The sequence below is a fragment of the Ochotona curzoniae genome, unplaced genomic scaffold (genome assembly GCF_017591425.1).
Source record: "Ochotona curzoniae isolate NIBS_2020 unplaced genomic scaffold, NIBS_Ocur_1.0 contig_883, whole genome shotgun sequence".
Classification (NCBI taxonomy): Eukaryota; Metazoa; Chordata; class Mammalia; order Lagomorpha; family Ochotonidae; genus Ochotona; species Ochotona curzoniae.
The window spans coordinates 43709692-43722835 of NW_024466599.1; the positions used below are offsets into that span (position 1 = coordinate 43709692).

At 38.2% G+C, this 13144-nt stretch overlaps 1 protein-coding gene across 3 annotated transcripts in view; it reads left to right on the forward strand.

Moving 5' to 3' along the window:
* The window catches only part of USP34 (ubiquitin specific peptidase 34), a 204572-nt gene that overhangs the window by 160646 nt on the left and 30782 nt on the right, over nt 1-13144 (forward strand). For all 3 annotated transcript variants that reach the window (XM_040993392.1, XM_040993394.1, XM_040993393.1), the window contains 10 exons: nt 1085-1138; nt 1243-1338; nt 4356-4420; nt 4514-4589; nt 4674-4721; nt 4831-4896; nt 8155-8235; nt 10660-10745; nt 11251-11419; nt 11505-11579. In XM_040993392.1, the coding sequence (XP_040849326.1) occupies nt 1085-1138; nt 1243-1338; nt 4356-4420; nt 4514-4589; nt 4674-4721; nt 4831-4896; nt 8155-8235; nt 10660-10745; nt 11251-11419; nt 11505-11579 (816 nt within the window). The remainder of the gene's footprint in view (nt 1-1084; nt 1139-1242; nt 1339-4355; nt 4421-4513; nt 4590-4673; nt 4722-4830; nt 4897-8154; nt 8236-10659; nt 10746-11250; nt 11420-11504; nt 11580-13144) is intronic.

The following is a 13144-nucleotide window of genomic DNA, read 5'->3' on the forward strand; positions in this document are numbered from 1 at the left end:
CTACTTGCTTCTCAAGGCGCTATTGTTAAGACATTTCCTTTTAAAAGTTAAATAAAGAAAAGGAAAGTAGAAACTTTGCAAGGCTCCTTCACAGGGTAAATTTTTGTTATTCTTGATGATATTTACCTAGTTGATCAGTGTGGGAAGGATAGATTTTTTTTAAATTGCAGGTTCGTTAGTTTTATATATCTTATGGTAAACTACCTTGAAAAAAAGCTTTGACTCCTTTTTTTTCCACCAGAATTTCTGCTTCTGAACCTCTTTTTGCTGTCCATGATGCTGCTTTTCTGCTCCCTTGATTTTTGTTATTGTTTTCTTTTCTGTGACAGCTTACTTGGAGTTCTCCAGAATTGCCAATATTATCTTCATTCCTACTCATTTGACACGTAATCATCAATATACCAGAAACGCCACTTCTGTGTTTTTCTGTATCATTTATTTTCACCTCTTTTGGTCTTATAGTCTTGTACTCAAATTCCAGCTATAGGCTGAAGGCTTCCCATGTTTTACTGTCTTGTCAATCTCTTTCATTACTCTTACTGTTATGTTTGTGATGTCTTGGTTTGACAGATTATTTTGACACTTTTTTCCTTGTCATCAACCAACTGTATTGCTTATTGAGTATGTGGACAAATCTGTTTCATTTGTAAAAAGTTTTAACTTCCAAGCGCGATTGATTGTGATACATATGGATATTATTTTGAGATCCCAAATTATGGATGCATGCCTGTGGAGTACTTTAAGAGTCTTCTCATAAGACGTTAAACATACACAGTTCACAGTTTCTGTTTCTAATTATTGCTTTTATAGAAATTAGAATCAGACCGACTGGCTTTTTTGCCACACCTTCTTTTGCTTTTACTTCCCTGATAGTTATCTTTTTGGGCTTAATATAATTGTATTCAGTCTTCACAATTTCATATCAGAAATGATTTAGGACATAACATAAAGCATATAGGATGTCTGTGAATGCTATGTGTATGTGAAAAGTATAAAACTCGTATAATATATAAAGTAACTGTGTAAGTATACCTGAGTTTAATTATTTTTTTTAAAGAAGGAAAATTTTTGTTCTTTCAAACAGACCAAGACATATGATTCTGTTACAGATAAATTTATGGATTTCTCCTTTGAAAAGGTAATCTTTGTTTTAGTATGGTAATTTTTTTTGGTTTTACATTGTCTGTTACTTTTGGATCATTATAATTGTAAATGAAAATACACTTTTTTGGTCTTTTAAAGACTCACAGTGCATATATGCTGTTTTATAAACGCATGGAACCAGAAGAAGAAAATGGAAAAGAATACAAATTTGATGTTTCGTCAGAATTACTAGAGGTATGTGATTTTTCATAGTAACCACAGTTTAAAGGTATGTGTTTATCTAAAAAATCATATAGATGTCAACAAAAATCCCTTCACCAAAATAAGTAAATGAGACATGATAGTTTCAGGGGTATACTTTTAGTAAAACTGACATAAACAAGTGAGTAAAACTAAGAAATTAAAGAAAGTAGAAAATGTTTATTGGTGAGGGTAAGATTAGCAAAGTAAAAAGCTCACACAGGGTGAGCTAGCAAGTACTGTGTATGAGTGATAATGTTCTGATTCTAAAGTGTTTTGCAGTATATGTATACATTCAGTTATACCATTAATTGAAATGCATTTGTAGTATATTTTATGTATTAGAAACTCAAAAATGCACCTCATGTGTGGTTAACATTCTTTTTTGCCTCAGTATAAATGGTGATAATATATTAGTATGTAATAGTGTTATGATTTTATTATAAACTCAGCGTTATGATACAAGAAGTGATTCTTCAGAAAGGGGATGGATAAATACCTGATAAATCTGCTTACTATTTGGGAAAAACAGTTCTTAGGACACTATTATCATCAAGCCTTAAAATTAACTGGATTTGTTCCCCCAATATTTTTAGTTGGTATCTTGCCTGCCCATATGTTAATTGTGTAAAGCCAAGGATATTATCTTCTTTAAACTCTGAATTGAATTCATGAGGAAAGTTGGATGCTTCTGATGATAGATTGATTCACTAAATTTAAAGCTGTTCAGCTCATCTGTTGTTTTAACTACCATTGTAGCTACAAATAAAATAGTTTATGTATGCAAGGCTTTTTCAAAATATTCAGGTAACTATAAAACAAAGTTGGTTGTGTTTATTTGTTTGAAAGGCAGGGTGACAGATGTTCCATCTCATCTACTGACTGGTTCTCCAGTGCCCTCAGAAATCAGTCCTAGTCATGCCAAAGCCAGGAGACAGGAAATACATGTAGTCTCCCAGGTCAGTGGCAGAGACACAAGTACTGCAGCTGCCTTTTAGGGTGCATTTAGCAGAAAGCTAGGTCTGATAAGAAGGTAGGACTTGATCCAGGGCACTTTGAAACAAGATGAGACAAATGAAGCTGCAGTTAAGTGTGCTGAAATACAACAAGACAGGCAGCTGGAAGACTCATAAAAGGTAACTGAACCACCCATTGGATGATCAAGTGACAAACACTGCACAACAGACCCACACGAGGCAATTCTGTACAGCCACAGGGTGTTTTCCTTTTTCTTCTGTTTTTTTAATCTTTATTCATTTTTGTTGGAAAGTCAGATATACAGAGAGGAGAAGAGACAGATGATCTTCCATCCACTGATTCACTCCACAAATGACCACAGTGGCTGGAGCTGAGCTGACAAAGCCAGGATCCAAAAGCTTCAAGGTCTCCCCCGGGGGTACAGGGCCTCGAGGCTTTGGGCCATCTTGGACTGCTTTCCCAGGCCACAAAGAGGCAGTTGGATGGGAAGCAGGGCTGCCGGGACATTCGGGCCGAGGACTTTAGCCACTAGGGTACCCTGGCAATCCCAGGGACACGGTTTTTTTGTGGGGCTAAAGTACTAAAGGGGCATTGGAGCAGACAGCAACCAGAATACACTGGAAACCATGAATGGAATCTTTAAACAAACACTCCACAGGCTATAGGAATTCTCATAAAGCTGTGCTTATAATAAAACACAATGTTTTTGATGCTGACGCAGTAGCATAGTATGTTGATCCTCTGTTTTCAGTTCTTGCATCCCATATGGGTATTGGTTCATGTCATGGCAGCTCCATTTCCTGCTTGTGACCTGGGAAAGCAATAGACAGTGGCTCACGTCCTTGGGACCTTTCCTGGGGTACCCAGAAGAAGCTGGCTTCAGATCAGCTCAGTTTTGATCATTTCAACCATTTGGAGAGTGGCCCTGCAGAGGGAAGACCTGATTCTCTCCTGTCTCTGTAAAATTTGCCTTTCAAATAAGAATAAATACTGTTTTCAAAAATTGCTGGGAGGGCTTCAATCAGTATAGTGTAATGATTTTTTATTTAGACCTACCCTGTTCGCTCCATACAATACACCCCATTCAATGCAATACAAAAATCTAATATAAAATAATGAGACAGGCATTTGACCTACCAGTTAAGATATTCCAGTCTCCCATATTAGAATGTTTGTTTGAGCTCTGATTCTGGCTTTTGCTTCTAGCTCCATACTAGTGCAGTCCTTGTGAGGAAGTGTTGATGACTTGTTCATTGGACTGCTGTCACCCTAGTAGGACACTTGGATTGAGTTTCCAGCTCCCAGTTTTTGTCCCACTGGTGTTGAAGATATATGGGGGGATGAACCAATAGATGGGATGGTTAGGGGTGTGTGTGTGTGTGTCTTTCTCAAAAAGCAATAACAGAGTGTGATGGCAACCAAGAGACTTCCATACCTTAGATGGAAAAGCAGATAATGACGACCAGAAGAGGTACTTAGAGATAGTGGAAACAAAATTCACAGTACTAAAGCTAAAACTCAGTGCAGGGCTGGAAACAGCAAGTTTGGACTAGGCATTCCCTTGCTGTGAAAATGTAGTGGATAAGATGCCAGTGTACCGTCAGGTAGTCCTCAAGGCTGTGGCTTTTAGCTAACTCTGGCCTGGAGCTGCTCAGGAGTTCCAAAGCAGGCCATTCAGTGTGTGACTTCTGAAACATTGCTGAACAAGAACCGTATTAGTTGATTATAAGCTCTGGCTCTGAATTAATATAATGATCTGGAGAAGGAAGTGGAAATGGGTTAAAATCTTTAATGAAAGATTAAACATGGGATTGGGTTCTTGGCTTAAATGAACCTGCTGTCTAAAGTTGCAGAACCTACACACAAGTAGAAGATTGAGAAAGACAAAAAGTAATCAAAACACAAGTTTATTGTAGATGAAAATAATGAAACTGACACAGCATGTTAGAGCAAGAGCATAATCTCTTTCTGATAAGAAATTGGTAAAATGTAATAAAGCATTGTGATATCTAATCTTAAGTTTTTTTCTTCAGTGGATTTGGCACGATAACATGCAGTTTCTTCAAGACAAAAACATTTTTGAGCATACATATTTTGGGTAAGTTAAGTAAATTTAGTGGTAGATTTTTTTTAATGTAGTTTTGTGAGTTTTACTCTATAAGTAACTCAAGTTACGTTGTTTCAATTCCAGGTTTATGTGGCAGTTGTGTAGTTGCATTCCCAGTACGTTACCAGATCCCAAAGCAGTGTCCCTAATGACAGCAAAGGTAATATAAAACTCTACATAATTTTATCGAACTGTATTGCTTTAAAAAAAACTAAGTTACTTTTGTGTGATTTTTGTCTTTCAGTTAAGCACCTCCTTTGTCCTAGAGACATTTATTCATTCAAAAGAAAAGGTATATATTTTGTTTTTTTCCATAATTATACAATGTTTGTTATCTTTGAGTGTGTTAACTTTGGCTCAAAAATGCTTGAGTGTTGATTGATTTTCTTTTTCTTTTTTAGCCCACAATGCTTCAATGGATTGAACTGTTGACCAAACAGTTTAATAATAGTCAAGCAGCTTGTGAGGTGAGGTAACAAATTCAACAGACACTCTTTAAGATTGCTTTGTCAGACAAATTTATTTTAATTATTAAATATTGGTTTTTAAGTTATTGAAGAATCCTTATGTTTTTAAGATTTTCGCATTATGGAAATTATAGGAAGTTTAAAAGGACTACACCTGCTTTATTGAGATATAATAAAATTGTGTGTTTAACAATTTAATATACATATACATAGTACTTGTGAAATTTTTACCAGATATCAAACTGATATATCGATTACCACTTAACTTGCGTATGTGTTGGGAACACCTAAAAATCTCCTAGTGATAGCATCAGGTCAGGGCTGGTAAAGCTGCTGCAAATGCTTTGGCTGCTGCTACCCACATGGGAGACCTGGAAAAAGCTCTGGGCTCCTAACTTTGACCTGGCCCAGCCCTAGCCAAAATACCTATCTGGGGAGTGCATAGACGGAAGATGTTTGTCTCTCCATTTCCCTTTCTCTGTATCTAACTTTGAAATAAAATCTTTTTATTATTATTATTATCATTATCTTGTGATACAGTTCCATAGGCCCTGGGATTTCCCTTTTCCTCTTCCCAAGTCTGCTCTCCCCTACCCCCTGCCCCCAACCAAGTTCACCTGAATTATTACTATAGTGTAGTTCTTCATAAACAGTCATATGTACATCATTGTGGACATGGACAATGAAAAAGAGTCCAGCATCCTATTGTCCAGAATCCTATTGTCAAGACATAGTTAACATTTTCACTGGGAGTCCATCTTTGATCTGCAAGTGGAAATGCATGCTGCATTCTATCCTCATATCTGGATACGATAGTCTCCATTACACACTTACTGTATATCCCCTTAAATAAAAAGCCATAATACAAAATCAACAACAGGAAGAAAAATAGAAATTTACAATGCCATGAAGTTAAATAACATGCTTCTGAATGACTAATTTGTCACTGAAGACATGAAGAAGAAAATCAAGAATCTTCTTGAAGAAAATGATTCTGCTGTATGATCTATGAGTCAGTGAAGAATTTAATGAAGTGTTTTGAAGGGATGAAAGTTAAAAAAAAAATCAAAATCCGTGGGATATAGTTTCCGCTGATCTTTATTGGTGAGATGTATCTCCTTTAGGCAACAAATAGATGGGTTTTGTTTTTTAATCCAGTCTACTAATCTATAATGTATGGTTGATGCACTTAATCCATTTACATTTAGTTGATACTGTTTTCCTGTGGTACTAGTGTAGTGCTCTAAGCTCAGTGAGTTTTCTCCCAGCTTAGGACATGTGTGGCTCGCTCTTGTCCCTGCAGTCCTAAAGATTTTGTCACAGTACAAAATGGCGCCCGGTGTGCCACTACTAGAGTTCTTGATCTGTTGGCCTTCAGGTCACCTGGATGCATCTTGAGTGGAACCTGTAGGATGCCTTGCTGTTGCAGTTCACTCCCAGCTCAGTGCATGTGCAGTCCTGTCCCATAGCCTTTGTCTACCTACACAAAATGGCACCCAGTTCGGCAGGCTGAACTGTGAAATCCACCCTGTTCCCACACCGCTCACCTGGAACCTGCTGCTCTATCTCTGCTCCAGGTCAAATCAAACACAGCAGCAAGACGGGCAGTCTTTGGGTTCACCTCCTGAGCTCCCAGTGAACGTCCCTTCCCACCTTGTTGATGGTGGAAGTCTGTTTGCTGGTGCCATTCAGATTGCAATTCGCTGAATGCTGCTGGAGTATTAGTCACTGCAATACCACACCGTCGTGTCTGTGCTTTCCTGTGTCTGTCAGTCTCCAGGTCCCCTCTGCTGTTGTTCTGTCCTCATATTTCCTGGAAAGTGCCCTCTGTACTTTATACTGGCTGATGTTTCTTCATCTGTTTATACATGTCCTTACCCCTTTCCACCATCTTGATCCTCTTCTGAAATGAATAAATCTTAAAAAAAAAATACTCAGTAAATTTCATTATTGAATTTGAGAGACCAAGTAGACACATGCAAGCAAACAGAATCCCTATCTACCTGTTTGTTTCCCTGAAGACAACAACAGCTGCATCTGGGGCAGGAACTTGATCCATATCCTTTAGGTACTTGCAAGGATCTGGTTACTTGATTCATTTGCTGCCTTCCAAGGTGTACGTGATGGGATGGAGTGGGGACTCAAACATAGGCACCAGTATAATGGAAACAGGCTTTCCCTTCACCATCTTGTTGTTGTTAGGATTTGTTTAGTTAACTATCGATCTATCTATGTCCATTTAAAAGGAAAAGTTACAGAAAGAAAGGGTGAGGCAGAGAGGTCTTCCATCTGCTGATTTACATCCCAAGAACTTCAGTAGCTTGGAGTGTGCTGGACCAGAGCCATAAGCCTGAAACTATCTAGGTCCCCATGTAGGTATAGGGGGCCCGATTAACTGGGCCATCTTTGACCACAGGCTTACTATCAAGGAGCTGGATTGAAGTGGACCTTCTCAGACTGGAACTGGTACTCATATGGAATGCAGGTTTTATAGGCAGCAGCTTAGCTCCCTGTGCCACAACCCAAGGCACTGCTGCATCACGTATCCGTAAGCACAGTTTACAGTAATGGATGAGAGCTTTCAAAAATGTGTGCTACAATTCCATTTATTCCCAGCAAATTTAGAAGTGATTCCTTCGTGCCAGCTAATACCCATTCTGCAGATTTTGTCTTAACTTTCTTGAAAAAACTTTTTCCCTGTTTGAATGAATTAATATTTGAGGTGAGGTCCACATTTTGTGTTTGTCTTTGAAATCTTCCATCCACAAAAGCACTTTGGTTTTTTGGCCTGGAATCTGTTCTGTAGGCTTTTCTGGTTTGACTGATTACATGTTCTTATATCTAGCATGCTACTCCTCTTTCCTATTTTCTTTTCATGGCTGTTTGAGAAATCCAGAGAGTCACACATAATTAGATCCAAAAATTTTTTTCACAGAATAAAAGTGAATCATTCTGAAATCATGTAGGACTGGAAGATTTCATGTTGCAGCACTATGAGACGTAGGAAGGAAGCGGTACTTCATTGTATTATGATAAAGATTTAGATTGCCATTAAGCAAGTTCAACTGGTATCCATGGAATTGGGTAGTAAGGTGTGGCATTTACTAGCATTTTAAATCTTGGACCTGTAACAATTAGAGAAGCTTTTCTGGTAAGACTTTAATAATTGAGCCACCAGCTGAAAATAGTCTTAATCAATTTTTATCCTATTTAACAAGTACTGTTTGATTGTTAAAATCGTGTTTTGTTTTCTTACAGTGGTTTTTAGACCGAATGGCTGATGATGACTGGTGGCCGATGCAGATACTAATTAAATGTCCTAATCAGATTGTGAGACAGGTAAGGAAAAATAATTTGAGAGAGAAGTTGATTATTCTGAATTTGCCTCTGAGTACATTTTTTAAACTAGCAATGCAAAGAGTTCCAAAAGATCTACTTCATATCACAGTCTCTCTTAACATCAACCAAGGGGTCAAAATTATACTTATTTTCTATAATATTCAAAGATACTTTTTTTTTAATCTTCTCTGGATGCTTTATTAATTGTATTGATTTCAGATCTTTAGAGTACTATACTGTAAAGGCCCAGAAAAGTGAATAGGAAGTGACTCATTGCTGTGAAACTAGTTAAACTGTCAATGAATTAATTTTCTCTACATATTAGAAAACTAAGATAATGAAAATTGAAATTTATAATCACTTATATATTTAGAATCCAGATTTAGTTTGCATTATGCTACATTTTAGTCATTATTGAGAACATAGCTCTTGTATCAAGTCACTTAAGAGTTTCGACGTATCCAGTTTGTTGGTTTATTGTGCATTCAGCTTTGTAGCCATCACCACTATCTAGTTTTAGAGCTTTGATCTACTTAAAAAGAAACCACATATCAGTTAACATTTACGTTTTCTTTTCTTTCTCATTATCCAGCACTAACCTTTTTTCCTCTATGGATTTTCCTAATTTCACCTTTCCATATGCTCATAAGTATATGATCTTATAATATAGCACTTGTTTCTGTGGACATACATTCTCTTTTCCTTCAGTTATATACTGGAAAGTGGAGTTGCTAGGTCTTGTGGTTGATCATTCATGTTTGACAATTGCAGGTTTACTAAACAATTTTTATGGAAACGAGGCCATATTACAGTCCTCCCAGTAGTATAGAAGGGTTCCATTTTGCTTTTGTCTTTTTTTATTTTAGCCATCATAGTAAAAGTAAACTGTATCTTAATAGAGGTTTTGGTAATGATATCAAACATTTCATGTGTGTATTCACTATTCATGTGTCTTTTTTTTCTTCTTCTTCTTATTTTTTTTTTGTTTTGTTTTTGTTTTAATATTTGTTTGGGGAGGACAGTCCTGTGGCATAGTAACCTAAGCTACTGCCTGCAGAGCCTGCATTCCATATTGGTGCTGGTTTTAGGCAGCTACTCCATTTCCAAACCAGCTCCTTGCTGGTAGCCTGGGAAAGCAGCAAAGGACAGCTCAAGTGCTTGGGCAACTGTACCCATGTGGGAGACTTGGAAAAAGCTCTTGGCTTTTGATTAGGTTGGCTCTAGCCATTGTGGCCATTTGAGGGGTAAAGCAGATAGAAGATAAAAGATCTTCGTATCTCTCTGTAATTTTGCCTTTAAAATAACAAAGAAGACTTACTTGTTTGGAATTCATACTTAGAGATGAATGGATAATCTACCATCCATTGGTTCAATCCCCGGAATACTCTGTTAGCTGTGGCCAGGCCAGGCCAGAGTGAAACAAGAAGCTTCTTTCAGATCTTTTGCCAGGCTTGGGCAAGCCGGAAGCCAGGAGTTTCTTCCAGGTCATCCATTTGGCTATAGAAAGGCCAGCCATCTTGCTCTGCTTTCCCAGGTGCAGTGAGAGGAAGCTAGATCAGAAGTACAACAGCTGGTGGACCAATGCGGTAGCCTAGTGGTTAAAGTCCTCACCTTGCACATGCTGGGATCCCATATAGGCACCAGTTTGTGTCCCAGCTGCTCTACTTCTAACTCCCTGCTTGAGGCCTGAGAAAGCAGTAGAGAATGGCCCAAGGCCTTGAGACCCTACACCTGTGTGAGAGATCCAAGAGGCTCCTGGCTCCGGATTGGCTCAGCTCCAGCTGTTGTGGCCACTTGAGGAGTGAACCAGTGGATGGAAGATCTTTCTCCTTCTCTCTGTAAATTTGACTTTCCGATGAAAAACAAAAAAAATTTTTTTTCTTTTTAAAAAGATGGAACAGCTGGATTCAAAACTGGTATCCATATAGGATACTAGCATTGCAGACAGTGGGTTACACCCCAGTGCAGGTCCCGATATCTGTATGTCTTTCTTAGAGATTTCCATTCATTTTAAGCCATGAATCTTTTGAACAAACTTAAATTATACTTTTTTCTCCTGGCCATTTGCCCTCTAGTAAGCAGCTTTCCTACCTCATTCTACTCCTCTGGTAGAAGTAAATAGTGACACTGCTTTCTCTGTACCTTCACTGGCTGAGAGGGTTTCATGAAACTTTGTTTTCAGTCATCTGCATTAGCCAAGCTGCAGGGAGTTGGGTTCTCCCCCTCCCATCGCAAAACTATATGTTGTTTAGTACTAACTGCCTCTTTTTAGGTTTGTGGTTGAGACTCCAAGCTTTTGAATGTCAAGATAAAATATGAATGTGTACAAAATATGAATGGGTGGCATTAATTTTAAACCTTGTTAATTTTGTGTGTCTTTATTACCTGATAGCACTTGACTCTTGGATTATTACATCTTCACAGATGTTTCAGCGTTTGTGTATCCATGTGATTCAGAGGCTGAGACCTGTGCATGCTCATCTCTATCTGCAGCCAGGAATGGAAGATGGGTAAGAAGTAGTTTTTGAACATTTAATTTCGGAGTATTTTGATGATCTACCTATAAAGTATTTTTGAGTATTAGCGCTTAAATCATTTCTTATGTTGGAAAGTCAGACAAAGACGGGAAAAGTTGATGTTGCAACTAAGTATATGGCTTAATTTTTATGATTGGATTGATTTTGCTGGTGACAATTAGAATGCAGGTCCTTGTGACTGACACTCTCCTAGCAGTCAGTGGGATGGATTTCGGGGACAATTGGGTGCAGAGCAAGTTACCAGTTAGTGTACCCACATGCCCTGTCAGAGTACCTGGTTTAGGTCCTGCCTGTGCTTCTGACCCACCTTCCTGCTATTGTACAGTGGATGATGGCTTAAATACTTGGGTCCCTCGGGTTAGCCTCTCGTAGCCCCAGCAGTGTAGACATCTGAGGAGTTAATCCCTATTATTCTCTCTGCCTTTGAAACAAAATGAAAATAAAAATTTCTAAAAGTCACATTTTATTCTCTTTCTAGATCAGATGATATGGATGCCTCAGTAGAAGATATTGGCGGTCGTTCATGTGTCACTCGATTTGTGAGGACTCTGTTATTAATTATGGAACATGGTGTAAAACCTCACAGTAAACATCTTACAGAGTACTTTGCCTTTCTTTACGAATTTGCAAAAATGGGTGAAGAAGAGGTGAGGTTATATGTTGTTTATTTCTGAGGTTATGTACCTATTTTCAACATTTAGAATTTATTTTTTATTTTTTATTATTTTCCAGAGCCAGTTTTTGCTTTCACTACAAGCCATATCTACAATGGTACATTTTTACATGGGAACCAAAGGACCTGAAAATGTAAGTGTAATTTTTTGGAAAGTTTTATTTGTATTGGAAAGGCAGATTAATAGAAACATCTTCCATCCACTGGTTCACTTTCCCAAATGGCTGCAGTGACCCAAGCTGAGCTGCTCAGGAAACAATAGTTTCCTCCACGTCTTCCATGTGAGTACAAGGTTCCAAGATCTTGAGCCATCCTCCACTGCTTTCCTATGCCATAAGTAGGGAACTAGATAGGAAGTGGAGCTATGAGGACACCCATTGGTGTCCATAAAGTGCTATTAGATTATGTTACAGATCTAGGATTGGTCGATGTAATTCGTATTTGAAGGAGTATAACAAGTTCACTACTAAGGCCCCTAGGACAAAGCATTTCACCACCTCCTCTATCAACAATATGTTATTTTGGTGAACATTTTTGGTGGTCTTATTTTATATGCCTTTTGTATCAAGAATATTTCATGCATTTATCTCCATTTTACAGGTAAAATACTTAGAGACGTTATTTTAAATTTTTAAAATTTGAGCTTTGACTTCTTTGCTCTTCCCCTCTCTCCTCCTTCTGGCCTCACTTCTCCCCTTCACCTTCCCCTTTTCCTACTCCCACTGGAATAAACCTCCTAAGGGGGAAAAAAAAAGATTTGAGTTTGATTCTTAGATTTCTGAGCTGAATCTTAACCACTGTTGGTATAGTGCTCTAGACAATGTTGGCTGCTCTTTTATAATTCTAACCTGCATAATTGCATGTTTCTATTGCTTTTGTTTTACTTTGCTAAGCCATAAAATATTTTTATTATTACTTAGTAAGGATTTATGTATTTGTTTGAACATTGGTAAGGCCGGGAGAAATGAAAAGAGATCTGTTGGTTCACTTCCCAAAAGGACACAATGGATGTAGTGTGCCAGATCAAAGACCAGAGGCAGGAGTTCTATCCAGGTCTCCCACGTGGTTGGTAGAAGCCCCAAGTGCTTTGCTGTCTCCTGCTGCCTTCCTGGGCATGTTAATAGAGAGTTATATTGGAAGTAGAGCAGTCAGGACTAAAACTGGCACTCATATAAAGGTAGGTATCCTAAGTGACAGCGTAATCCATTTCATGGTGCCAGTCCCAATCATAAAATTTTCTCAATCTGTTACCCTTGTTTGTTTTTTCAGATTTGTCTGTTTGAATAGCCCAATTAGAGATCCATCGATCTTCCATGTGCTGGTTCACTCCCCAAATGGCTGTAATGGCCAAGAGCCAGGAGCTTCTTTCAGGTGTTCCGTGTCAGTGGGCAGGAGCCCAGACACTTTGGCCATCTTCCACTGCTTTCCCAGACACATTAACAGGCAGCTGGATTGCAAATGGAGCACTCCCATGGGGCTGCCAGCTGCCAGCATTTCACATGATGGCTTAAACTACAGTGCTATAACATTGGCCCAGTTTCTTGCATTTCACAGCCCAAATGAGTATTTCTTCATAATGTTTACTATTTGGATTTTCAAACTTGTTTTGTGTAACTAGCATCTTATTAGTACTTTATTAAAGAAGAAATAACGCTTTAGCATAGTCATAATTTTTTTCATGGGACATGTAAGAAAAATC